The sequence below is a fragment of the Gymnoscopelus microlampas genome (assembly GCF_963454915.1).
Source record: "Gymnoscopelus microlampas genome assembly, chromosome: 9".
Classification (NCBI taxonomy): domain Eukaryota; kingdom Metazoa; phylum Chordata; class Actinopteri; order Myctophiformes; family Myctophidae; genus Gymnoscopelus; species Gymnoscopelus microlampas.
The window spans coordinates 48,874,985-48,901,766 of record NC_139946.1 but is presented as its reverse complement, the minus strand read 5'-3'; the positions used below and the strand labels follow the sequence as shown (position 1 = coordinate 48,901,766).

At 43.2% G+C, this 26,782-nt stretch overlaps 3 protein-coding genes across 3 annotated transcripts; 2 read left to right on the top strand and 1 right to left on the bottom strand.

The window, feature by feature from the left end:
* Positions 1 to 205: 205 nt before the first annotated feature.
* LOC311051720 (NADH dehydrogenase [ubiquinone] 1 beta subcomplex subunit 9-like) lies at positions 206 to 733 on the bottom strand (the record flags this gene model as incomplete). Its single annotated transcript, XM_084066328.1, has 1 exon — positions 206 to 733. The coding sequence occupies one exon, from the start codon at positions 731 to 733 to the stop codon at positions 206 to 208; it is 528 nt and encodes a 175-aa protein (XP_083922454.1).
* Positions 734 to 19,567: 18,834 nt separating this feature from the next.
* On the top strand, positions 19,568 to 20,637 carry LOC311051957 (small ribosomal subunit protein RACK1-like; the record flags this gene model as incomplete). The annotated part of the gene is made up of 2 exons (XM_084066695.1): positions 19,568 to 20,522; positions 20,554 to 20,637. The coding sequence occupies one exon, from the start codon at positions 19,568 to 19,570 to the stop codon at positions 20,516 to 20,518; it is 951 nt and encodes a 316-aa protein (XP_083922821.1). The 3' UTR covers positions 20,519 to 20,522; positions 20,554 to 20,637.
* A 3,053-nt stretch (positions 20,638 to 23,690) lies between these two features.
* Positions 23,691 to 24,236, top strand: LOC311051615 (NADH dehydrogenase [ubiquinone] 1 alpha subcomplex assembly factor 3-like; the record flags this gene model as incomplete). The annotated part of the gene is made up of 1 exon (XM_084066195.1): positions 23,691 to 24,236. One exon carries the CDS (start codon positions 23,691 to 23,693, stop codon positions 24,234 to 24,236), a length of 546 nt encoding a protein of 181 aa, XP_083922321.1.
* Between the last annotated feature and the right edge of the window lie 2,546 nt (positions 24,237 to 26,782).

Genomic DNA, 26,782 nt, shown 5'->3' with positions numbered 1-26,782 from the left:
TGATTTGTTTAGATTTGTTTTTGAACATTTTCTTTAGAATGTCTTGTTTATTTTTTGGACAATCTTTGGGATTGACAATTTGAAACACATTGTAAAAAAGGGGTATTTACTCATGACCCATACATTTTGTTTTGTCCCAACGCATTGTTTGGAAAGCACTGATATAAGGAGATGGCAGGGGCGATCAGTCAGGAGAGACGGAAGATTATGTGGGGCGCTCCCTGGCGCGAGTGACATACTGCCACCACAGAGGAGGGAGGTCGCCTTCCTTGCGGGCTGGTGGGAGAGCCTCGGTCCTGGGACCACCGGCTGGGGTCTCGGCCTCGAGCTGAGCAACCTCTCTGTCCCAACTCTGCTCCCTCAGTCTCTTCCACTGCTCCCTCTTGGCAAAGTAGTCCGGGTATATGGCCTTCTCCGAGGGGTGCCAGTGGTCCAATGTCCACTCCGGGACCTTGTAGCATTCATATCTTTCATAGGAGGTCCCTCCAGGAGAATCGGGGAAGACGTAGGGCTGGGGGTGCTGGTTGGCCCAGAACTCTTCCTCCCCGGCCTTCAACATCATGGTAGCTTTCACCATGTCCTTCTCGTTCTTGTTCTCGTCAAAGCGAGCCCGCAGTGTGCAGGCATAGAAGCGGTACTTGTCCCTAAATATGCACCATGATTCCAGATGTCGCAGTGATTTTTTGTACAGTCTCAACACTTTCTGTTGGTGAGTAAGATACGCAGAGGCCATTGTTTGTTGCTGTCCCTTTGTCAGTTTCTCGCCGAGCGAACCGAGAACACTTTTATTTAGGCTCTCGGGTGAGTGTGTGTGAATCGAGGGATTCCCATTTAGATTGTTAGTATGTGTATGAATTCAGGGACAGCTATCTGCTCTAGCATTTGTTCCCAAGCTGTGGGAGATATATTCAGCTGAGAGTGCTACCTAGAATTCCTTTTATTTACGATTCTGGCCATGATGTAGATGTCTATATTTGGGCGCTATGGTGGTGGACGTCCATAGGATCTGAAGATGTCATATGTCATACGTCATATGATGTCACATCACGCTATGTTAGGGTTTTTTTTCCTGTGCCTTTACACCAATGAAAAATTGTTCATTAAGTTATGTGTTCAAGTGAAAAACCCAACGAGTTCAGATATTGTTATAGGAGGAAACCAAAGGAATGCAATGTCCAGGCAGATCAGTTTAGAATTATAAAAGCCAATTATTTATTAATATTCAATTAAGTAATGTCCAGTATAAGATGAACTTAAGCTAATACAGAATGAATGTAAGAGATCAAATGGTACAACCTGAAGTACAGCAAATACAGCGAATCAGCATGCAACAGCAAGAGCTCTGATGGAAAACTAATTGTCCCTCTTCACAAGTATATCGGTAAGGAAGGGCGAGAAGTCTTACATACCGATTTCTAAACTACAGAGCGTATATATACAGTCCATGAACACAGAGTAAACATTGATGATAATGGGAGGTGACAATCAGGTCTGTTGATGAGTGGTAGATGTTCCATGATGCCCTTGACTTGGCGCGTGCAGGACGCCCCCTTTCAGCACGAGTGTAGACAGAGGGAGGGGGACTTCTTGGTTTTCTTTGCTGAAAAATAACTTTATGCCTAGGTCTGGGGTTTTCTTTCAGTAACATGATATCCTGTCGTTATCTGATTTATGATCTTTTGATTGTTTCTGTGTTTTTCCTCTGGGGTTTTCATTTTCTTTTGTTCACCCACTGTGTACTTTATGAGAGGTTACTGACAGGTGTTCTGAACATATGTTTAGTTAAGTTTCCGACCGGGTCACCCCCTATGTACTTTATGCTGCTGTGTACATCAGGGACATCCATCATTTATGATTTCTATGCGTACTTTAGGCTGCTGTGTACATCGGGGATATCCATCATTTATGATTTCTATGCCTGACACTATGTACTTAAGGCTACTGTGTACACCAGGGATGATTTCTGTGCCTAGTGGTATTTTTCCAATCCATGATTAATGTAATGAACCTTTTGAGTGGCTTTATGACTTTGTACCTATATGAACTTAATACCTGTATGAACGTGCTTAAACGAACTTGATACCTATATGAACTTAATACCTGTAAGAACCCACTGAACTTAATTCCTCTATGAACCCAATGAACTTAATACTTGTATGTATTTCTATTTAGAGTGTTTTAGTAATTCTTATTTTATGTAAAAGTAAAGCTATGTTGTAAAAGTAGAACTATGTTGTATTATTCTGCATTATGCATTATTTCTCAACAATTCCCTCTTCTCACCTGGTCTAACCCAGGTGAACACGCAAAGCTTTGAGGGGATCCTCCGTGGTCTCAGGAATACCCAGTTGAGTACTCAAAGCATCGAGGGGTTCGTCATAGAGGGGATCGTCTTCGGTGTCAGGGTTAGGGTACAGGTCAGGACACTCTCCTAGCAGAGGGGCCCGCCTCACAGGAAAGAAGTCAGGGGAACAATGATCAATGTACACAGTGCAAATTTCTTCCACCACGCCATAATAGGAATCCTCAATGGGGGGCGTTGCACATCGGCTGCTATGGCCACAAGGGGGATTGTCAATAATTTTACAATAGATAGGCGACTCTGTCTGCCTCTCTGTTACAACAGTTCGGAGATTGGGCATGCGATCAACATATATGGGTTCAATGAGCTCAATCTCTTCCTCAATCAGTGTAGAATTAACATGGTCCATGACATTAGAATAGCGAGGGGCAGTAGGCATCGGCATAGTAGAAATTTCGCGGTTCAAAGCAGAATACAACTCTCGTGGTTCCGTCTGCTGGATCAATTGGTAGGCAGGGGGTATCTCAGGGATTTTACCTGAAACCACCGTCTCGATCATCCTGATGCATAGTGCTCTAGCGCATGGAATGCAACAGCATCCACAGGTAACTATGATACCCATAAACACACCTATGGACATGAGCATGGACGCAACTATCCCTTTCCACTTGCCAAATTTTCTGTCAAACCAATCAGGGAATGGTCCTTCGCTAATGCCAGAATGCTCTTTTATCTCTACGGATAGAGCGCGGAGTCCGTCCAGGGCACGGGTCACTCTTCCATCAGGGGCTGTATTGTTGGGAATAAACACACAACACTGAGAAGACGGAAACATGGCACACACACCTCCAGTGGCAGCCAACACATAATCTAATGCAATGCGATTTTGATAAGTCATGAGGGAGTTAGCGTGAAGTTCGGCTGCAATACCAGTGGTGATGTCCTTGGTGATGTTAGTAAGACGTTGTACATTAAAGTGGACATAGTTAAGACTGTCCACATTCGAATTGATGATACACCATGGGCAAACAATAGATGCAAATCCTGCTCCTACTTGATTTTGAAGTTTATACTCGTCAGGGACGCCACGGGGAATTCCCAGGGCGTCCAAATATACCGGGCTGGGGCCATACAGATCAAAAGCATCCCTTTTTCTGCGTTTGAGAGCATTGGTCTCAAACCTGTCGATCTTATTAATTAATTCATCGGCCGATACCTTAGTGACGGAAACAGGGGTTATCAGGGAGATTATGGCACAAGTGCCCGTCCATCCATCGGGCAGAACACCTAGTAAAGCCCTACCTCCGCAGTACCACCACACGTCTGCTCTGGCGACAGGGAACTGACTTGAATTTTGCCATGCTGTAACGTCAAGAGTTTCAATGCAATTATCAGGGTCTAGGTCTCCCATATATACCCCAGTAGTGGATTGTTGCCTGGTTATGCATGAGTGGTTAGCAACTACCGGAGAGAAGATTGGTGGTATACCTGCTGGAGGGGCGATGGGAAAAGCTTTTTCCAACTCCAAGCATTCTTTCTCTGGATTGTCCTGGCGATGGAGCTGTAAGAGACAATGCCTGGTTCTTGGTTCATAGGTGTAAACAGAAGGGGTTAGGATGAGATTTGGCCTGGGGCCCGAGCAGACAACACAATCAGAACCCTTTGTTCCATGTGATGCCACCATTTCCAGCCAAGTGTTTGATTGAGCAAAACCTGTCTCAACTGTCTTTGCAATGCTATGAGGCATGTTATCCAGGAATACTTTCCCTTGTTTGAGAGTGGTTGGTGTGGTAGGAGGGGGTGGAGTGACTACCCTAAATAAGTCAGAAGAATAATGATGACCTTTAACGTAGGCTTTATGTATCAGTTCTGCCTCTTGTCGCTTACTATAGTCCTTCCAAGTCTCAATCTTGATCTTAAACACACCAACCGGATAACCCGAATCGTAAGATCCCAACACATAAGTGTCAGTGTCAGAAAGTACAGCGTCGTATAAGTCTATCCATAGTGGGTTAATACCCGGACCGGCTAAATGGCCGCTTTCTCGTCTTATGCTGAGTCTGGCTCCGAAACTTTTAGGCGTGGCCTTCTTCCATCGATCTCCTGAGTTATAGATCACATCGGACCAGTGGTCACACATGCCCCACTTTTGGTCGTTGGATGCCCATTTCTTGTGACATACATACAGTTGCGCTTGGCTATTCTTGACACATCTAGGGTTTATAATGCATTCATCTATTCTAATTGCACCACCTAGCTCCTCTGGAAAGTACAATGTCGGGCCTTCTACCTCCGCATATTGTACACTGCATCCAGAACATGGTATACGGGTTTCAATATCTGCTATCATTTTAGTCACCATTTTTTCCAAAAAGGGCTGTGGTGCGAGAGGGTCTTCAGCGTATTGCGGATTGGTCACGTTGTTATTCTGGTGGTCAGTGGTGGAGTCAGTTGCGTCAGTCACGGGTGGTCGCGGTGAGGGGCCATAAACCTGGGAGGGTGATGGCAAGGGCTACGCAGAGGGTGACGAGCACCAGACGCTGTGGATAACATAACATCTTCTTCCTATTTTTTGGTCTAGATCCTACTGGTAGGAACCTGCGGCGTCCTGGAGCATTTTGATAATGGGGGTCAATTGTGGACATGGTGCTACCCTCAGGTGTGTTTGTCAGCAGGGCGCAAATTTACGGTAGAATTAACTGTAATGGGGCTGTTGTTTCTCACAATATGTGTAGTATTTCTTCTGCCAGATCAAGTAGGGATATTTCCCACATATAAAATTCTTCGAAATGGTCACAATCTCTGAACCCAGTGATATGATTGTGATAATCTATTCTCCACCGGTTATGCCAATACACATGGATTTTGGTTGTGTTTGGGTGTCTATTTACTACTGCCCTAAGAGGCATGCAACTACTTTTCGTTCTGTAATTTACCTTTACTGGATTTTGCAACTATTTTTCCTATTTATATACTTCTATCACTTCTACTCATTATTATTATTATTAATATGTATATATATATATTTTTTTTAAAGTATTTTTTCTTTGTTTTTTGTTAAGCAGCTTATCCTTACGAACCTTGGTCTGTAAGAGAGAAATGGTTATTTATTGATCATTTCGGATCTACGCCAGGACTTGAAGTATGCCTGTTAAAAGGAAAAAATGCAATGAACGTTTGTTAGAGGCGAGAGAAATATAGGGCCAAAGACTCTTCTTCAAAATATTGGTCCAGGTCCCTGTTAAAAAGATTCCCGATTGCCTGTTCCCACTCCCCGTGGGTTGCCCAGATTTGTTCCTCTACCAATGAATCCCAGATTATAACTTCAATACGCCAATTCCCACACTCATGAATGTATATACTACACTCTTGTGTGTCAAAGTTTTCAAGAGTTATTTTAGCCAAGAGAGGCATTGATTACACAGATCGTAATTTTCAGTTGATCTGGATCGGACTTCAGTGCCTAACAATTTTGGAAAATAATGTAGTTAGGTAGGGAAAGAGAAAACAGTTAGACAGTTTGAGTATATACAGTTAGATATAGGTGGACTCCTCCTCGCTGGCTGCTAGTCTCTTATGGCTCTCGGTTCCCTCCCACTTCTTCCTGCAGATGCGCCCCCTCAGGATCGTCCAGCCAACTGGTGATAATGTCCTCTCGGACTTGCGCCAGGGGCCTTTCCCCTGGAGCGTCTGCTGGTGCCAATTGAGTCAGATGGTACCAGGTGGAACCTTTTCCTTCTAGCTGTACAGAGTGAGAATTTTTGACAGTTACTTTGAAAGGACCCGTCCACCTAGGTTCTCCCCACTTCTTCTTTATCACTTTCAGGAAGACCCAGTCTGCAATGTGGATAGGTTTTCCAGCTAGTTGTTGATCTACCCTCTTCTGGTGCACCTCCTCTCGTTTGAGTTGAGCCTGTTGGGAAATACACGCTGCCAATGTGATTAGAGCATTGTAGAACGAGGTGTGATTTATCCTTGACAAATCCACTTCGGTCCCCCTTACAGCTGCAGTAGCTGGGCCGGGGAAAGGGTAACCTCTGATCAACTCAAAAGGGGAGTACCCCGTGGTGCTATTTACAGAACTACGCAGAGATGCAAGGGCGATCGGGAGAGCCTCGGTCCAGCTCAGTTTTGAGTCAACACATATCTTTTCTAGCTTCTCCTTAAGGGATCTGTTACACCGTTCCGTTTGACCCTGAGAAGAAGGCTTATAGACCGAACCGAACTTGTGGGTGATTCCCATGAATTTCTCCACTTTTTCTAGATGCTCATTCCGGAAATGTGAACCCGAGTCACTCCGTATTTTCTGGGGAAATCCATGATTAGGAATGTGGTGGTTAATCAAATACTTGCAAACAACCTCGCTTGTCTCTCGTTTGCATCCATGGCCTCCGGCCATTTTGAAAAGGAATCTGTCACAACTAGCATGTATCGGTAGCCCTTGTGCCTATTGTCCCGTCCCATGTCAGTGAAGTCAATGACTAATTCTAAGAATGGAGCATGGGGTACAGGATAATATCCCATTGCTGGTTTACCTGTTGGCTTGGCATTATACGCGTTACATATGTCGCAGTTGCTCAGTTGTTCCTTTACCATGTCTTTCAGATAGGGGTGCCACCACTGGGAGTCTAAGTTGTGTAAAGTCTGTGCTTTAGAGCAATGAGCTAGACCATGAGCTTCCTTGATAAAAATGTGAGCTAAACCAGCGGGCAAAACTACTCTTCCATCATGTGCTCTCCACAAACCTGTGTCTGACTTTGTTGCTCCCTTTTCTATCCATGCCTGCTGCTCGTAAACTCCTGCTTTTTCCTGCAGCGTGATTAGATCTTTTAACGTGCATGTGGGCAAGGTAGTTATTGGGGGGTTAGAGGTCATTATTAGCGCAGGACTCACATATTCTGCAGCCGCCTTAGCAGCTTTGTCTGCGGCGTGGTTGCCACGCGCTATCTCTGAACCTGCTTTGTCATGTCCTTTACATTTCATGATTGAAACTTTATTTGGCAGAGTGAGGGAGTGTGCCAAGTCTATAATTTCTTGTTGGTGCTTTACTGGGTTTCCGGCTGATGTAATAAAATTAGTTCTAAACCATTTGCCTAGTTCGTAGTGAACTGTCCCGTGTGCATAGGCTGAGTCAGTGTAGATATTAGCGTTCTTTCCCTCGGCTAAGGTGAGAGCAGTAGTCAGACCAACTATTTCTGCTTTCTGAGCGGAGGGGTTGGTTTCTATCTTACCTGATCCTATTGTCTCCCAACTGCCTGTATCTGTCTTGGTTACTACCGCATATCCTGCCTGCAGCCCTTTTTCATCGTCTCTGAAACAACATCCATCAGTGTAGTATGTGACTGTATCCGTGTGTGCAAGTTGTTCATTTTCTAGGTCAGGTCTGAGTTTCAAACCTGCTTCCGTCCTTTGGACACAATTGTGTGGTGGCAATGGATTCATGTGATCTGCCATGTTGACACCTTCGTGTGCATACTGTATGTTGGGTGCCAATAGAATTTTCTCCATGCGTGACTGTTTGAGTGCTGTGAGTGTAAATGCCTTGGATTCGATGAAGGCTGTGATGCTATGCTCTGTGAGTATGGTGAGTGAGTGGCATTGGACTATGTGTGCAGTTCTCTTTATTGCCTCTGCCAGTCCTACTGCATAGCGTGTGCATGGAGGTTGACCTTGTTCGGCTTGCAAAAGTTTCGTCGAGTAGTACATTAGTACATTCCTCTCCCCCCTTTGTTTCTGAAACAACGCAGCATTCACTATCCCTGCTTTTTCAGAAACATCCAGAAAGAATGTCTTAGTGTAATCTGGGACACTAAGTTCTACACGAGAGTTCAATAATTGTTTCAACCGAACAAATTGCATTTCTGCAGCTGCTGTCCAATTGAGGGATACCTTGCCATTTTTCATGCCATGTTCGTTGATCATGGCCCTCAATAATGCTGTGCTGTCAACATAGGATGGTATGTACTGTCGTGAGTAATTTGTGAGACCCAGAAATGACATCATTTCTTTGACAGTCTCAGGTTTTTTATGACTAAGAATTGTAGTCAGCTGAGAGGGGCATAGAGAAGTGTGGCTGTGGCTGATTATTCTACCTAGGAATGAAACTCTCGGTCTGCAACATTGCAATTTGGATTTGGAGACTTTGTATCCCATGTTGCAGAGGTGTCTGAGTAGAGAGGAAGTGACCGCGAGGCACACTTCCGCTGTAGGGCATGCCAAAATCAGGTCATCAACATACTGTATCAGACATACTTCCGGAGGAACTGTGAACGTGAGCAGTTGTTGTTTCAACACCTGGTTGAACAGACCTGGTGACAGGCGCATCCCTTGTGGGAGTCTAGTGTAACGATATTTCTTACCCTCAAAAGTGAAAGAAAATATGTCACGAAGTGACGGACACAAAGGTAAACAGAAAAATGCGTTCGACAGGTCCACCGTGGTATATATAAAATGTGACGGCTTAAGTGCATTTATAGCTACATAAGGATTAGGGACTGGTGCCAGTGGAGTGGTAATTAATGCGTTGATTTTACGGAGATCATGCACTAAACGGTAAACACCAGGTTTACCTGCCTTGGGGACTGCCAGAACCGGAGTGTTCCAAATAGATGTACTAGGCTCCAACACTCCTGCCTGCAATAAGTCATTGACTATGTGACGTACGCCTAGCGTGGCCTCAGGTTTCATTTTGTACTGTGGAATGTAAACAGGGTCAGCTGTGTCAACAGAGAATGTGATGGGTGCAATATTACAGAAACCCACATCGTTCGCTCCTTGTGACCAGATATGACTAGGCAACTGCTCGAGCATCGGCTTAGCTGACTCATGATCGTCTAATTCTCGGCCATGATATCGCTCTACATCGTGATATTCCAGTAACACTGTGTTATCTACAGCGGGGTATGTTATTTTGTAAGCTTGTTGTGAGACTGAGTGCATTAGCCGAGGATCATGAGTCATACACCAGTCTGTTGTTTCGTGTAACCTTTTTGTCATGGAACCTAATTCGCGGGCTTGATGGCCAGGGGACAAGAGTAAGGAAACATGTGGGACCGCATATGATGACAACTTGTCATCATCATCATCATTTATTTAACTCACGACCATGTTCACATGGTATGGAGCACAGATATCATACATTTTCATTTCATAATATTCATACATACATACATAGCAAAAGGCGAGCCTTACTTAAACAGAGGTAGAACATTTTTCAGAAAAGCACCTAATTTATAAATAACTCTTTGCTTATCACATTGCAATAGTAGAATTAATTTCTGCATAGATGGGCGAGTTATATAGTACTTTGGCAGATATTTTTGTCTAAGACTCATAATGGTAGTGTTTTTACACTCAAATATAACATGAAACTCATCTCCAACTTGATTTCCATTGCATAGATTGCATAGCCTCTGGCTTCTTTCAAGTCCTCTATATCTACCAATGATCTTTGGGATTCTGGTGTTGTTCACCCTGAAATTACAAATGGCCTGTCTATTCTTCTGGTTGTCACACAACAGATATTTTTCCAACTTAAACTCTTGCTTATACTCAACATAAATGTCACATGATGTCATATTATTAAGTTCACTTTGCCACTTTTGCAGGAACTGGTCTTTCAACCTTTGTTCGACTGTTCGTTTCAACCATTCACTGTTATTACAATTCTGTGTCAGCCATATGTAAGACATACCACAGTCGTCCAATATGTGCTTTACCTGCGAAACCCATGGTGACGTGTATACACCTGTATTAAACAGGTTAAGCAGACAGTCATACATTATACGACTCAATTTGCTCTCTTTCCCTTCAAGCAACCGGGCCCAATAGCCAATGAGTCTTTTTTTAACTAGAATACAAATTGGGTACCTCCCCAGCTCTCCATACACCATATTACTACATGTGGTTGTTTTTACTTTTAGGATATACTTAAGGAATTTAAGATGTAATTTTTCTAATATTTCAATTTTTTCGAACCCCCAGACTTCACAAGTGTACAACATGACTGGTGAAACCAACTTGTCAAAAAGATCTAGTGCAACATTTACTGGTAAATCAAAATTTCTACATTTACAAAGGAGGGAATACATGGCACGTGAGGCCTGCTTATGCAGCTCTTCAATAGCAATCTTAAATGAACCATTATAATTCATAGTGATTCCGAGATACTTAAAGCTATGGACGACTTCTAGATTTTCTCCATTACAGGAAAACTTTAATCTGCTGGCGTCAGCCTTTCTACCTCCAAATACTGTTACCTTTGTTTTTTCACTGTTGATCTTTAGTTTCCACTTTTCACAGAAGCCACACATGTGGTCAATTGCCTTCTGTAAACCCTCCTTCGTATTTGACATGACGATCGTGTCGTCCGCATACAATAACAACATGAGCTGTAGGTAGTTATCAATCGTTTCATCATTAAAATGTATCGGCTGACAGCCATTGTGTCTGAGGTATTCCTCCAGGTCATTAATAAATAAAGCGAACAGTAAAGGTGATAGATTTTCCCCCTGTCTTACTCCTGCTAAACTTACAAAAAACTCTGACTTCATGCCGTTTACAAAGACACATGATTTAACGTTTTTATACATATTCTTTACTACAGCCATAAATTTGCCCTTGATTCCTACCGCTGATAGTTTAAACCAAAGAGCATCCCTCCAGACTGTATCAAAAGCCTTACTATAATCTATAAATGAACAAAATAATCTCTTCTTTTTAAGACAAAATAAATCAACAATATGTTTCAGGACAAAAATATGGTCACTGGTGGAATAATTCTTTCTGAATCCTGCCTGAGTTTCCCTCAAGATAGAACTGTCCTCACAGAATATAATCAATCTTGTATTTAGTATATTTGTGAACAATTTACCCAAACAGCTCAAAAGTGTAATCCCTCTATAATTATCACAGTCGGCAGTATTGCCTTTCTTCTTGAAAATTGGTACAATCAAACCAAGCGTCCAATCTTCAGGAAAGGTACCGGAGTCAAGGATCTTGTTAAACAAGGATACATACAATGGCATGAGTATATTTACTGAACTTTTGATATACTCGTTCAGAACTTGATCACTTCCTGCTGCCTTACCATTTTTTAATTTTGAAACAACCTCCCTGATTTCCTGCTCTGTGAAGTTTGCATTTAGAATACTATTGTCATGGGAGTATGCTTCGGAATCAACTTCCGGTATCTGACTCATTTGCACTTCCCAGTCAGATAATATTTTAAAATGTTCATGAAAATCTTCCAGTGAGATTGGACAGTGCTCCTTTTTTCTATCAGTACCACTAAGCATCTTCCAGAAAATCTTTGGGTTTTTAGACTTCATACTCAACAATTCCTTGTTCAATTTATTTTTATGCTCTCTCTGGGCTTTGTACATCTCTCTCTTATATTCTTTACTTTTTATCCTTGCATTTTCGATATTAGTCTCATTTCTGTGTACTTTAAGCATTCTTTTTGCTTTGAGGTATTTTTGCCTTTTTAATCTGCATTCTTTATCAAACCACACTGCGTTTTTATTTACTTTCTTGCCCTTTCTGTGTCGAGCCACTGTTTTAGGAAATGTGGCTGCTGCGCTACTAATCAAAATACTACAGGCTTCTTTTGTCATTTCATCTACTGATAGGTTTTCTTGGTCAAGCAACAATTTATTCAGCTTATCAAGCTGAATGTTTTTTATGTACTCATCTATCTTGTGTGCATCCCATTTACCAATTTGTTGACTTCCACTATTTACAGTATGTTCCATGGGGCCCTCGACCTGATAATGAACCCTTTCCATATTTACCTCCAGGGTCACTTCCACCATACAATGCTTATCAGAAAACAAATGATCGAATTCATGTACACAGAAGCCTCTCACCTTGCTCACAATAAAAGGGGAACCTATCATGTAATCAATTACACTATCTTCAACTGTAGTTGCTTTCCCAATATGGGTGTCATCCCCACATCTTCCATTCAGTATACATAGCTCAAGATTTCTGCACAGATCTAACAGTGCACTGCCATAATTTCCGAAGTCTCTGTGTACATCAGCTGATTTTCTTTCTAGAGGGATATTAAACATTTCCATCATTCCCACCTGACACTCGTTTTCACAGACATCTTCATCTTGGTTCCATTTATCACCCTCATATAAGACAAAGTCATCCCTTTCCTGTGTATGGGCATTCATATCACCACAAATAAGAAAATAATTATTTTCCAATCCAATATCGGCTATTATTTGCGTCAGTTCATTAAACATGCTAACATTTGAGTATCTAGTTTTGTATGGTGGAATATAGACCGCTAGTATCACAAGATCTTTGTCATAATTGAGTGCATGTTTATTACATTTTAGGCAAACACCTAAGTCACTGTTTATACATTTTTGCACCCATTTATCTGCAATTTTCATGTTCACGGCTATTATCACCCCCCCAGAGCGCCAGTTTGTTAACTTGTGTCTATTACTAGCAAACATTAAGAAGCCCATTGCTTTAAATTTGTCCAACATCTCGGGTGTATCAGCATCATCAGTTTTCGTTTCATTGAAACAGAGTACATCATAACTTTTGCATTTTTCAATAAAGTCAGGAGTATCCAACTTACTTCGTATACCACAGACATTTAAGGAAAGAACCCGTAGCCCCTGGGGACCTGTCCTCCTCTCCCCAGGGTCAGACGCAGCCTCTTCTGTCTGTACTCCATATCTGTCCTACACGTCTATACCAAAGTCTTTGTAATCCACGTCCTCGTATCCAATCAGGAATAGGTCAGGAATTGTACCAATCACAGAGTTCACTTGGTAAACAAACCTCAGCTACTACCCCCTCGGGGCCTACGTACATAACTGAGGAGGTTATTTTGTATGAAGTGCCCAGTAATCTTTTGTCATACTCCTCTTTATACACTTCCCCCTCCTCAGTCTGTTCCCTCAGATAATTTAGCGTAACATGAGGAGGATCCTGGGGCGCTACGTAGGGAGACAGATTGGATATCCATGCTTTCCACTGCGTAAAAGCTGTCAGAATACCAACATGACCCACAGTGTGCGGTTGGAGAGCCCCCCAAAAAACTTCAGCTGGAAACGTCTGTTCGGTTGCTTTCTTATCCATCAGTGGCCACTGGCCGGTTATGTTGAGTCTGTCTGTACATTTAACAGATGTCCCGTCTGGAAAATTGATAGTGATGCCATCGGCGGTGCATAGAATGTTAGCACCCAATGCAAGCAATAAGTCTCTGCCCATGAGATTGACAGGGCATTCAGGAGAGTACATGAAGGCATGGGACAGCTGTTGCTTCCCAACTTCAGTCAGGAGAGGTTTGGTCAGTGGCATGGTTTGTGTTTGTCCTGAAAATCCCACCACGGGCATGCGAACGTCAGATAAGTCTTTTTGTGTGATTCCCACATTCAGTGTGGAGTAACGCGCTCCAGAATCAGCCATAAATGTTCTTATCTTCCCGTCAACCCGAATGTGTAGGAGTGGCTCTGCCATTGCCGACTCCTGACTGGGAGTCTCTAGGCGCCCCTATGCGTTCTGCGGTGGCCACCCGTACACCACCGCACCCTGCAGTGGAGGCAAGGCTGCGGCATTGGGTGGTTGCTGCATGATCTGGTGCGTGCCATGCTGCACGCTCTGCTGAGGTTGCACACTCTGCTGCACGATCTGTTGTGGCTGCACGTATTGGTACTGCTGTGGCGGTAGGATGTAGTGAGTCAGTGGCTGAGTAGCTTGTGACATGTTTTGGCGAGGCTGGGCACCCTGTGAGTCATTGTTGTTATTCTGCTGTTTTGGCCTTCTGCAGTCTTTTGACATATGGCCATAAATGCCGCAGTTAAAGCATTTGCCGGGAAATTTCCGGTTTCTCTGATATCCCCCCTGGTATCCCTCGTTCCCCCCTCTGAATTCCCCCTCACTGTTGCCCCTATAAGGCTTGTACTGACCCCCGGGCTGCGCTGACTGTGAGCTGGTTTGCTGTGAGGCACCTTGAAACATCATTTTGTCTCCCTCTCCCTCCCCATCTGTTCTCCGTGGCTGCACCTCATCCTGTGGTGTGTGTGCGACTAATTGTTTGGCCGCCTTGTCCTTTTCTTTGTTTTTCTCTTTAGCTTTCTCCTCTGCCTCCTTCACCTGAGCTTTGAGTAGTCTAAGTTCGAGCTGTTTTTGCTCGCTATCCGAGACAGCCAATTTGTCATTGTGTCGTTTGAGGTGATGTTTAACATGTGTGGTCCATATGTGCATTGGTTCGGCAACCAGTGTGGCTATGCCGTCCAATATTGTTTTGACGTCAGGAGGGAGTGCTGTGTAGACAGCCTGTTTATAGCAAATTCTGGACGTCTCACTATTTGTAGGGTGCTCGCCTGTGACATCAGACCATTCGTCTGTGGTGCGTTGAAGAAACGCATCAGGTGTCTCAGTCTTTCCTATGGTGAAAGCCAATGTCTTGCGTTTGCCTGGCCACATCTCTGTCATAATCAAGTACCATGTTGGCCTGTGCATGTACCATGGGTCGTCGTCATTAGCCATCAGTGTTCCTGCACGTCTATCTATTTCCTCCATTTGAGAGGCGCTAGTACAGGCCGCTGTGAGTTGGCGCATATCGCCCAAGCAAAGATCCATGCCGACTGTGAGTGAGCCTAATGCTCTATACCAACCAGCGTGACCATCAGTCATGTCAGGGAGCAATTTCTTTAGCTCGGTCATTTCTTTAATTTTCCATGGCTGATAGTCCTGGTGGGGGCCTCCCCCAATGCTAATGAGGGGCATCATGAGGTTTTGGGAAGGGGGTGCCTTTTTGCGAACAACTTGGTTACCTGGGGCATGTGGAGAGGCGTTTGCAGTGTGTGAATCAGTGTGGACCCTATTTCTAAATGTCTGGTGAGCTGCACGTATGAACTGCCCTACCTCGTCTGTCTCTTCCGGAGAGCGTCTTTCCCTAATTTCCTGTTCCTGCCGTCCCTCATCCTGTTCCTCTCTATCTCTCTCTCTCTGTCTTTCTCTTATTTCCTCCTGGAGTTTTGCCATTTCCCGTCTTCTCTGTCCTTCTCTGGCTTCCTCCTGGAGTCTCAGTCTCTGCTGATCTCTCTGTCTCTGAACTTCCCTCTCATTTCTTCTATTCCTCTTTCTCTCTCTTTCTTTCTCTTCCTGTCTCGCTCTCCGTTCCTCCTCCCCCCAGGCTTCTATTAGCTCTGAGTCTGACTCTGATTCCCCAACGTCCTGACTATCCTGTCTGTCTTCCTCTTTGTACTGTCTCATGTCCTCCTCTTGGCACTGTCTCATATCCTCCCCCTGGTACTGTCTCATCTTGCGTAACTCTGCCTGTGTGAGCTGTGTGGGCCCTGTGTGGATGATTCTCCTCTCCCCCTGACCCGTCTCGCGCTCCTCGCTTGTGCACATGTCAGGACGTGTGTATTTAGAGAAGTGTGATGTAGGGCTGACAGGGCAAAACCTTGATGATTGTGGCTCCCTTTCTCTGCTGCTTAAGCCAATGTTCTGGGTTGTTTGAGTCAAATCTAGCATTATATTTCTCTCCCTGTCCCTATCTCTGGTCCCTTTGGTCCCCTCTACATCTAACCATCCACCCTTTACCTCTATGACGGGAGCCTGCATGTTTGTAACGGGGCCTGCATATGGGGGTGGCACCCCTTCAGGCAATGAAGGGTAGATAGGGGGTGTTGCAGGGGTGATGGTAACAGCGGGTGCAGGGGAAGACGCTGGAGGCGCGGTAGCCTCAACCTTTTTAGCAAGGATTTGCATGGCTGGGGGCGGAGCAGCGATCGCTTTTTTCATACTGTCTATTTGTCCCTTGCGAGCGTTATGTGCATGGACCAAACTGTTAATAAGTGCTAGTCTCTGCTCTAAGCTCTCAGCCGTCTTTTTCAACTTTCTTTTTCCGGTGAATTTTGATGTTGTTTCCAATTGTTCCTGAGTCTCTCTTAGTTGTTTTGTCAAGGCTATTTGGGCACGCTTAATGCCCACCATTTCATCTCTGGGGTGTGAGTCTTGAGGACACTGTCCCGCAGCCTGCCATTCCTCTTTTAGTGACATTAACTGCTCTTTCTTTGTTTCTTTAGCTTTAGCGCCCGGTTCACATTCCAAACACTTTGCGACTAAATCCTCAAACAATTCACCCCAATTGGCCATGATTATGCTTTTGTTTTACGCTATGACTTTTTATGACTTTTTTTTTTTTTTACGACTTTTTATGATTTATGACTTTTTATCGTCTAAGTATTAATTTTCCAGTGGCTCGAGTCTTTCGGTAGTTAATCAAATTTATTCAGTCTCCACACTAGAATACAATTTAGAAACGTACTCTCTGTTTGTGCTAGAATATTCTCAACCTATTTTTGTATGTCTTTACCTTGCAATAAATGATGGACTACTTAATTGTCTTGAGTTCAGCTTTTACGCTTATTTACTACAATTATTCTCCAAAGATGCTTAGTTCTAAATGGCAAATAACCCAGTGAGGCGGGAGGGATATCAGTGATTCCCCCTTCTTACTATCCGTGAGTCAAAAGCACATTTATCACTGCGGCCTTAAATGATGGTCAGGTCTAGTGAAAATCACCGATCTACAAGTTCCTAGAGTAGTGCTTCTCAATACAACAATTGTCCTTTTTCAGTACATCGAAGGTGTTGGAGATGGTTTAGAAAAACCCTCACCACTCGATGCTTTACAACAACACAATGTAACTGGATGTGATAGAAAGGGATAGACAGAGGAGATACGATCTTACGATCGCGAGCGCATTCCCTCCCTCAATACAGTTGTTAATGCAAACTTACTCAAAAATTTCAGAAAAGCGATCAAGATCGTTTTTAAGAAATTTTTGCATAAGGAAACCTCCCGCACTTTCCCACAACAAAGAGTCCCCGACTCCAAATGTTAATTCCTCGTACGACACTCACCTAAGTGCTGTGTCAACCACTTTAACTTTACTTTATACCACAGTTAACACCAGCCCCCTGGACTGTTCAATACATCTGATCCTTGATCAGGCTAGACTTCTTAAATGTATATTCGCTCCTTCTGGTCCCGGACCAGGATAGACGTAACAGCGACCTCTTAAATGTATTTTCGCTCCTTCTGGTCCTAGACCAGGATAGACGTTAAAGCGACCTCTTAAATGTATTTTCGCTCCTTCTGGTCCTAGACCAGGATAGACGTTAAAGCGTGACCCTATTCCAACTCGTTCTCTTAATTATAACTGACCACTATTTCACTTATGTTCGTATTGTAATCAAAACACAGCTTCAGGTGTACATATAATTACGGCGAATTATACAATCATTAATTCTTAGCATTCATTCTTTTATGTGTCAACACTTTACTCTTTATACTATGCTTTTGTATTACAGTGACACTTTACTTGTTTGGACAAGGTTCTTTTTAGAGTGTCCAATTGCAGATTTCGTTATAACAGGTATCCGCTTACCGTTTGATGTTTACCCCGGGGTTCGAACCAGTCCTTACAAGAAAGCGTCACCGTGACCGCTTCAGGAATGATGTCCAGAGGGTCACCTGGTCCCAGGGTCTCCCCCACAATATCCCGGACGAGCCCCCAAGTTGTTAGGGTTTTTTTTCCTGTGCCTTTACACCAATGAAAAATTGTTCATTAAGTTATGTGTTCAAGTGAAAAACCCAACGAGTTCAGATATTGTTATAGGAGGAAACCAAAGGAATGCAATGTCCAGGCAGATCAGTTTAGAATTATAAAAGCCAATTATTTATTAATATTCAATTAAGTAATGTCCAGTATAAGATGAACTTAAGCTAATACAGAATGAATGTAAGAGATCAAATGGTACAACCTGAAGTACAGCAAATACAGCGAATCAGCATGCAACAGCAAGAGCTCTGATGGAAAACTAATTGTCCCTCTTCACAAGTATATCGGTAAGGAAGGGCGAGAAGTCTTACATACCGATTTCTAAACTACAGAGCGTATATATACAGTCCATGAACACAGAGTAAACATTGATGATAATGGGAGGTGACAATCAGGTCTGTTGATGAGTGGTAGATGTTCCATGATGCCCTTGACTTGGCGCGTGCAGGACGCCCCCTTTCAGCACGAGTGTAGACAGAGGGAGGGGGACTTCTTGGTTTTCTTTGCTGAAAAACAACTTTATGCCTAGGTCTGGGGTTTTCTTTCAGTAACATGATATCCTGTCGTTATCTGATTTATGATCTTTTGATTGTTTCTGTGTTTTTCCTCTGGGGTTTTCATTTTCTTTTGTTCACCCACTGTGTACTTTATGAGAGGTTACTGACAGGTGTTCTGAACATATGTTTAGTTAAGTTTCCGACCGGGTCACCCCCTATGTACTTTATGCTGCTGTGTACATCAGGGACATCCATCATTTATGATTTCTATGCGTACTTTAGGCTGCTGTGTACATCGGGGATATCCATCATTTATGATTTCTATGCCTGACACTATGTACTTAAGGCTACTGTGTACACCAGGGATGATTTCTGTGCCTAGTGGTATTTTTCCAATCCATGATTAATGTAATGAACCTTTTGAGTGGCTTTATGACTTTGTACCTATATGAACTTAATACCTGTATGAACGTGCTTAAACGAACTTGATACCTATATGAACTTAATACCTGTAAGAACCCACTGAACTTAATTCCTCTATGAACCCAATGAACTTAATACTTGTATGTATTTCTATTTAGAGTGTTTTAGTAATTCTTATTTTATGTAAAAGTAAAGCTATGTTGTAAAAGTAGAACTATGTTGTATTATTCTGCATTATGCATTATTTCTCAACAGCTACCGGGTTGAGTGTCTAAACGGGAGTACTAAAATTTGGTGGAGGTACCGCCCAAGGAAATTATGTTGAGGCTTTACAAATCTGTTTACATTCTCTGTGTGTGAAATGAGTGTTGTGATTGGTCGAAAAAGACAGTTTCCGGGGGAAACGCATGATGGAATTCCTCCCTTATAGACACTCATTACTTTAGGTCGTCCCCAGGCTTTACCCCTCCGCGATGAGAAAAGGCTGGGAACCAGGCTAGATGTCCATATATATCCATATTAGGTCACGGCAAAGGAAGATATCCATATTTGGTGCAGAGAATGTCATATGTTATATGATGTCATGGATCTCCATATATTAGAATCCAAATGGCAGTGGAGGAATCTATATTGTCCCTTCTCAAATATCTTAACGTGTAGAATAGAAGTAAAGTTGCCGTGATTTTTTTGGCTGAATTTAGACTCTATCCTTGTTAAAGAAACCAAACCTCACAAAGATGGTAGAGATGACAGTGAGGGGGATCCTAAAGGGGCACAATGGCTGGGTCACCCAGATCGCCACCACTCCTCAGCTCCCCGACATGATTCTGTCCGCGTCCCGAGACAAGTCCATCATCATGTGGAAGCTGACCCGCGACGAGAACAACTACGGCGTCCCCCAGCGGGCCCTCCTGGGCCACTCTCACTTTGTGAGTGACGTCGTCATCTCCTCGGACGGACAGTTCGCCCTGTCGGGGTCCTGGGACGGCACCCTCCGCCTGTGGGACCTCACCACCGGCACCACCACCCGCCGCTTTGTCGGCCACACCAAGGACGTGCTGAGCGTGGCCTTTTCCGCGGACAACCGTCAGATCGTGTCCGGCTCCCGCGACAAGACCATCAAGCTGTGGAACACCCTGGGGGTCTGCAAGTACACCATCCAGGACGACTGCCACACCGAGTGGGTCTCGTGCGTGCGCTTTTCCCCCAACAGCAACAACCCCGTCATCGTCTCCTGCGGCTGGGACAGGATCGTCAAGGTGTGGAACCTGGCCAACTGCAAGCTGAAGACCAACCACAGGGGTCACAGGGGCATCCTGAACGCGGTGACCGTCTCTCCCGACGGCTCCCTGTGCGCCTCCGGCGGGAAGGACGGCCAGGCCATGCTGTGGGACCTGAACGAGGGCAAACACCTCTACACCCTGGACGGCGGCGACGTCATCAACGCATTGTGCTTCAGCCCCAACCGCTACTGGCTGTGCGCCGCCACCGGTCCCATCGTCAAGATCTGGGACCTGGAGCAAAAGATAGTCCTGATGGAACTGAAACAGGAGGGGCTCAGCACCAGCAGCAGGGCGGAGCCCCCGCAGTGTCTTTCCCTGGCCTGGTCCGCTGACGGACAGACCCTGTTTGCAGGCTACACTGACAACCTGATCAGGGTGTGGCAGGTTACCGTTGGAACGCAATAAAGAGGTTTTCCAAAGCCGAGCATTGAATAAAACAGCCTTTCTCAAACTTTGTATTTCAAGGACCCCCAACTTGGTATGCATTAGTTAGGCCACAGACTCGCTGTAACTCTGAGAGTGTACCAGATGGAATGAAATGGACCCATAAAGGGTACATTTGATTCCATTTCTACAATCTCAAGAGTTACAGATCAGTATGGGTCCAATTGGTTCCTAACTATCAATATTTTAGTTGGGGACCTCCTGGAACCCCTCCAAGGACCCCTTGGGGTTCTTTGGGCCCCACTTGGAACCAATGGAATAAAATACACACAAAAAAGGAGACATAAGAAGACCACACTGGTCACTATACTGCCACACCTGGTCAGTATACTGCCTCCCCCTGGCCAGCCGGGGCGCCTGATGGAGGGGAAAGGAACTGGTTGGAATAACATGTTCCCTCCACACACTACGTCCTACCGGGGAAACTACTCCCTGTCGGGTGATAAGAAGGCTTGTTAACTCTCATGCATTGAAGAAGGCATGAGCTCGGCTCTGAGCTCTCCCTAGGCTGGCAGAGGGAGTGTAGTGCCCAGGATTACTTAGACAATTGGCACTGGATGAGAAAATGGGGTTACAAAATCGTGGGATAAAAATGTAAGAAAATATTTAAAAGACCACACTTCAGTTTGTTGTGAAAAGGATGACCATATCAAATACCTGCACGAAGAATATTTTAACCTTTGCATTATGTTAGAAAGCTGCCAAAACGTGTAGTGTTAGCGGGTCAAATTTGACCTGTGATTTAACTCAGCCCAAAATACTCCGAAAATATCTTTTTTTTTTCCCCCTCTCATAGCTGACTTGTTATGCATTCATATCCATGTACACACTGTTTAGATATTATTTTGGGGGCCCCTTTCATCTTTCAATATAGCACTCTTTTTTAATTATAAAAATGTTAAAATTCATTCATATATGTTCATATATAATATTCATATATATCCTTTAATGAAGACAATGGATAATGATGTTATCTGGCTATAACAGACTAATATTATTAAAACACACTTCCAAAAATAAATTGTCGAGAAAATAAAATGCTAAAATAAAATGCTAAATAAAATGCTAAAGTGCTCCTCGGAGCACAGGCCTCCGCCAGGTCAGGTAGGTTAGTGTGGGCCAGCAATGTTTGAAATTCGCCAATCAGGCTGGAATGTGAAAAATCAGGCGTATGGGACGAATCCGTCTTGATCACTTAACTAAAGAGATCATTTGTCCTGATTTGCGTGATGTTTGGACAACATTTGTAGGTGTAATATTGGGAAAAAAATGTTTTGCAAAAATCTGCCTCCTGGTGGCGCTACAATAGGGCAATGTTGAAAGGGTGGCATTTGTGGCCTCAACCTAGTGCAAATGTGTGTGCAAAGTCTCACCGCAATCGGACGCTGCGTTCATGATTTGCAACATTTTGTTCAAAACGGGCCACTCCAAACTTTAGGTGTCAATCGTAGGCAATCAGGATGGAATATGAAACTAACAGATCCGTCATGATCACATGACTATAGAGATCATGTCTAACTATTTGCGTGAAATTTGGATAAACTCTGAAGGAGTATCAAAAAATATGTTTTATAGTGGCGCTATAAAATGCAGATGTGAAAAATGCAGGGCAAAGGTTTTTCCTGGTGGCGCTATAACAGGCCCATGTGAAAAATTTGGGGCAGAGGTTCTGAAATGGCATCCAGGGAGTGTGTGTGCACAATTTCACTGCGATAAAGCCAACGGTGCCAGAGATTAGCTGTCCACAGACGGACAGACGGACGGACATACGGGCGGACAGGGTGCAAAACATACGGCCTGGCGGAGACAACAATAGTGACTGTGGTATTAGGGGTCAAAATTGCCCGTATAGATTTATGTCAGGAAAGAAGGTTGTTGTTTAATAAGAGCTGTTACTGTTAAATTACAAAACATTCTAAAATAGAAAAATTCTCTACACTGGCTCCCCGTAGCGGCTCGCATCCAGTTTAAAATGCTGGTGCTAGCCTATAGGGCAGTGAAAGGAACAGCTCCTTCTTACCTCCGGGCTATGGTCGATGCTTACACCCCTGCCCGACCACTTCGGTCTGCCACCTCGGGGCGACTGATTGCCTCGTCACTCAAGGGTCCTTCTGGCCGATCTACACGGTCACGACTTTTTTTCTCCTCTTCGCCTTGCCTACTTGTTGTTAACTAGTTGTACGAACTCTTGTTGTATTGTTTTATTGGATCTTGTTTAGTCGATACACTTTGTTTTAGCTCTTGCTCATTTGATGTTGCCATTTGTCTCATCTGTTTAAGAAAGTAGGTAGCTGATATATTGCACTTTTACCTCAGCGCTAGGTATACTGTACTCTTGGTTGCTTGTTTTAGCAGAAAATGCACTTAAGACTTCTGGTGATTAGTAGCTTTGTTCCCTACCTATGTTGAATGCACTTATTGTAAGTCGCTTTGGATAAAAGCGTCTGCTAAATGACGGTAATGTAATGTAATGTATGGTCATGAGTTCATAATGCATAATTCATCATTTCAGGGGTAAAAATAAATGAATAATTGGTTTCATAATTATAATGTAAGCATGATGATGTGATTAAAACGTTTGGCAAGGCACTTCCTTGGGTTGGTCGGACGTTTTTTGAGATACGTGGACCACAGACAGACACACATCACTACGTACGTTCAGATATTTCACGCCTTTATTTTCTACTAGGTGTTTTGATTCTCGTTTGGCATGTTTTATCAAGGGTTCATCTGAAGCTCACACCCCAAATCTGGGACCATTTGGTCTATTGCTCCCCGGACACAGATTATGTACACAGATAATTATTTTTATGGACAGCGAGTTGGTGGCTTAATATTATGATGATGATAAGACTAGATCGGTGCCCCTTGTACCCGTTGTCAGAGTACCCTTTGCGCCCGTCTGATTTTGTCCCTTTTGTGCCCATATATGGATATCTCTATATATGTATGTCCATGTCCCTTTTATGCCCATAGATGTCACCCCATCAGTATGCCCATATATGGGCATAGCGGTTGGAACTGTGGCTCTGGACAACCAAATCTCTACATATGCCTATACATGGGCGTATTGGTCAGATCAAATTCATTTAGCGTCTAAAGCTGGAAGGAACAAGACTCCATCAACAACAACATGCTGTGTGCCAGAGTCCTGCAAAGATCCGCCCAGAGCTTGAACATCTCCCTTCGAGCTTCCCCTGTTTCCTCGATTCTCATTCTGTCTCGGGGTCACAGACTTGGTCCTAGCGATGACGAGATGTACCAGCGCACCACTGTGTCTGTCATGCAGAAGGAGCCAGGCGGTGGGGTCATGATCCATAGCTACAGTCCCAGAGGATTTAACATTGATGGCAACAAAGTGTTTGGGCCCTGCGCTTTACTGCCTCCAGCTGTCCTACAGTGGAATGTCGGCAGTCATATAGACATCACAGAAGAGAGTGTCTCACTTTTTCACACACTGGAGCCACGGATAGAGATTCTTGTGCTGGGGACAGGAGCTCGGGTCGAACGGATTGATCCCAACGTCCTAGCCCTTCTGAAGAGTAAAGGCATTGCTGTGGAGGTTCAGGACACGCCAAATGCATGTGCAACCTTCAATTTTATGTCCAGTGAACAAAGGGTAGTAGCCGCTGCGCTGATCCCTCCACCTATCAGCAGAGCGCTGGACCTAACAGGATAGGTCTCCTGCTCAAACTAAAATAGAGACAAACCTTGGTATTCCTCCTTCACTGACACAACCCAAAAAAAGCAGTTGGAGGTTTTACAGTGATTCCCCACTTATGTGCTGAGTCATGCTGTGCTGTGAGGGAGCTAAAAAAATAGCTGATATACAAGTAGATCAGCTATGTTGAGTATGAAAACAATTTACATCACAAGCAGTGAAAAGTGAAGTTGATTATGTAAACATCTCCATCACTAGCAGTGAAAAGTGAAGTTGATTATGTAAACATCCCCAGAGAGACAGAGCCTCTAGCCCGCACCTCATTTGAACACATTGACAAGCTGATGTGAAGAGTGGAGGAGAATTACAAGCGTCTATAGCTTTACCTTTGATGGTCTATAGCTTTACCATTGACATGCAATTCAGCCAGTAAATGCTAGAATGTGTATAGAATTATGTATCACTGCTGTGTTGCAGTATCAGTCATTTCAGTAATGTTCCCCATATGCATATCAAACAATCATTGCAGTCTCTTTAACATTTAAATAGATAGCCAATGTACAATTAAGATGATACAATCTTTATAAAAGAATAATCCAAAACCATGTGTTAGAACCCTTAACAGACGACATCATACTGGCTCCAAATGAAACCCATTCTGTCAGGTCTCGCTAGGATTATGACAAGTAACATAGTGTGTCTTCACTCGATCCTCATGTTGTGCCGTAGTATTTTACATAGCGCTTTTACTTTTGTAGTTCAAAATGCAACCATTTGCAAATGTTTTTTATAAAAAGAATTAGCATAATTGTACACAGATTAGGATTTACCAATCTTCAAGTTGCATAAACTCTATGCACTATTAAAATAGTACATTTTTTCCACTCGACAGCTGTCTTTGGATTAAAAAGGGATCAGAATCACTGATTTAAAGGAACTCCCTATTCCCTTCATGTTCTTCTTTCATGGTTTAAGTTTACATAGTTACAAAGTACCCTTTACATTTATTTAGTGGAACCAGGCTTCATGATATACTCAGAAACAGCCATTTTAACGCAACAATATACATTTTCACCATTTTAATTCATTATGATGGTCTCTATAAAGAGAGGGAATTGTGGCTCAATTCCCCCCAAATTGTCGATATTCAATGTTTACATGTTTGAGAGAGAGCGAGAAAACTTGTCCTCAATATGCATTTGCTATTAGGAGTAAAATAAAGTTTGGGTTCATGAAAAATAAATTACTTCACCTTCTTTACTGTATATGGGTCAATTTTGACCCGTAACACCACAGATGTCATGTCACTAGTGTTAATAATATTAAGTTAAAAGACAAGTGATTTATTTTGTGGAATTGTGTTCTAGTATTAGTTTATTATAGCCCAATAACATCATTATCCATTGCCTTCATTATAGGGAATAATAATATCCAGTATCATTGTTGTTGTGTAGGTCTGTAGCTGTTAGCACAGTCACACAGACCTTGCCACATCTAGCTGTTTGTGTCTGAGTAGTGACACATAAACCCTTGATTCTTGGTCACGTTTTATTGATGAAAATGCATACACATCTTTCAAAATGGGAGGAAAAATCAATAAAGCTTATTTCCATTGTGGTTCCATTAAAGGCTAGTTTTGCTGAATGTTGTTCACCAAAACAGTGGACATCGTAAGCTAAAGTCAGGGGGTAAAGTAAGTAAACAGTTACAGACATTGAGTGATCCATGTACAGTAACCTATAATGGATAGAAGAAATCATCATTCTGTGTGATATCTGTCAGCAAAGATATTCCATTAATGCTAAATGAACAACTTTTTCCATGTATTGTCATGTTTCTTCAGATGTCCATTTTTACTTAGTACTTGTCACAGACTGTAAATGCCTTTTCTCTTGTATGAATCATCATGTTTTACATCTTATTCATTTGACTGTATTATTCATTCGACATAAACATTTGCCACAGTATGCAGGCTATGCACAACTAAAGGGGTATCCCTTGTATGAATCCTCATGTGGCGATTCAGGTTACCCGTTTTCATAAAACATTTGCCACAAACTGTGCAAAAATTGGGCTTTACCCCTGTATGAATCATCATATGTTGCTTCAGAACACCCATGTCAACAAAGCATTTACCACAGATTGTACAACTAAAGGGCTTTTCCTCTGTGTGAATTGTCATGTGTCGCTTCATACTATTATTACAAGTAAAGCTGTTACCACACACTGTGCAACTAAAGGGCTTTTCCTCTGTGTGAATCATCATGTGTTGCTTCAGATTTCCATTGAGACTAAAGCATTTGCCACAAACTTTGCAACTATATGGCTTTTCCCCTGTATGAATCATCATGTGTTGCTTCAGACCATGCTTTTGAATGAAGCCTTTGCTGCAAATGTTGCAACTATATGGCCTTTTCCCTGTATGAATATGCATGTGTATCTTTAAGTTACTATAAAAATTAAAGCCCTTGCCACAAACTTTACAACTAATGGGATCCTCCCTATAATGACTCATCATGGATGTTGTTATTGACTGTGTGCGGCTCAAAGACAATCTTTCTTCT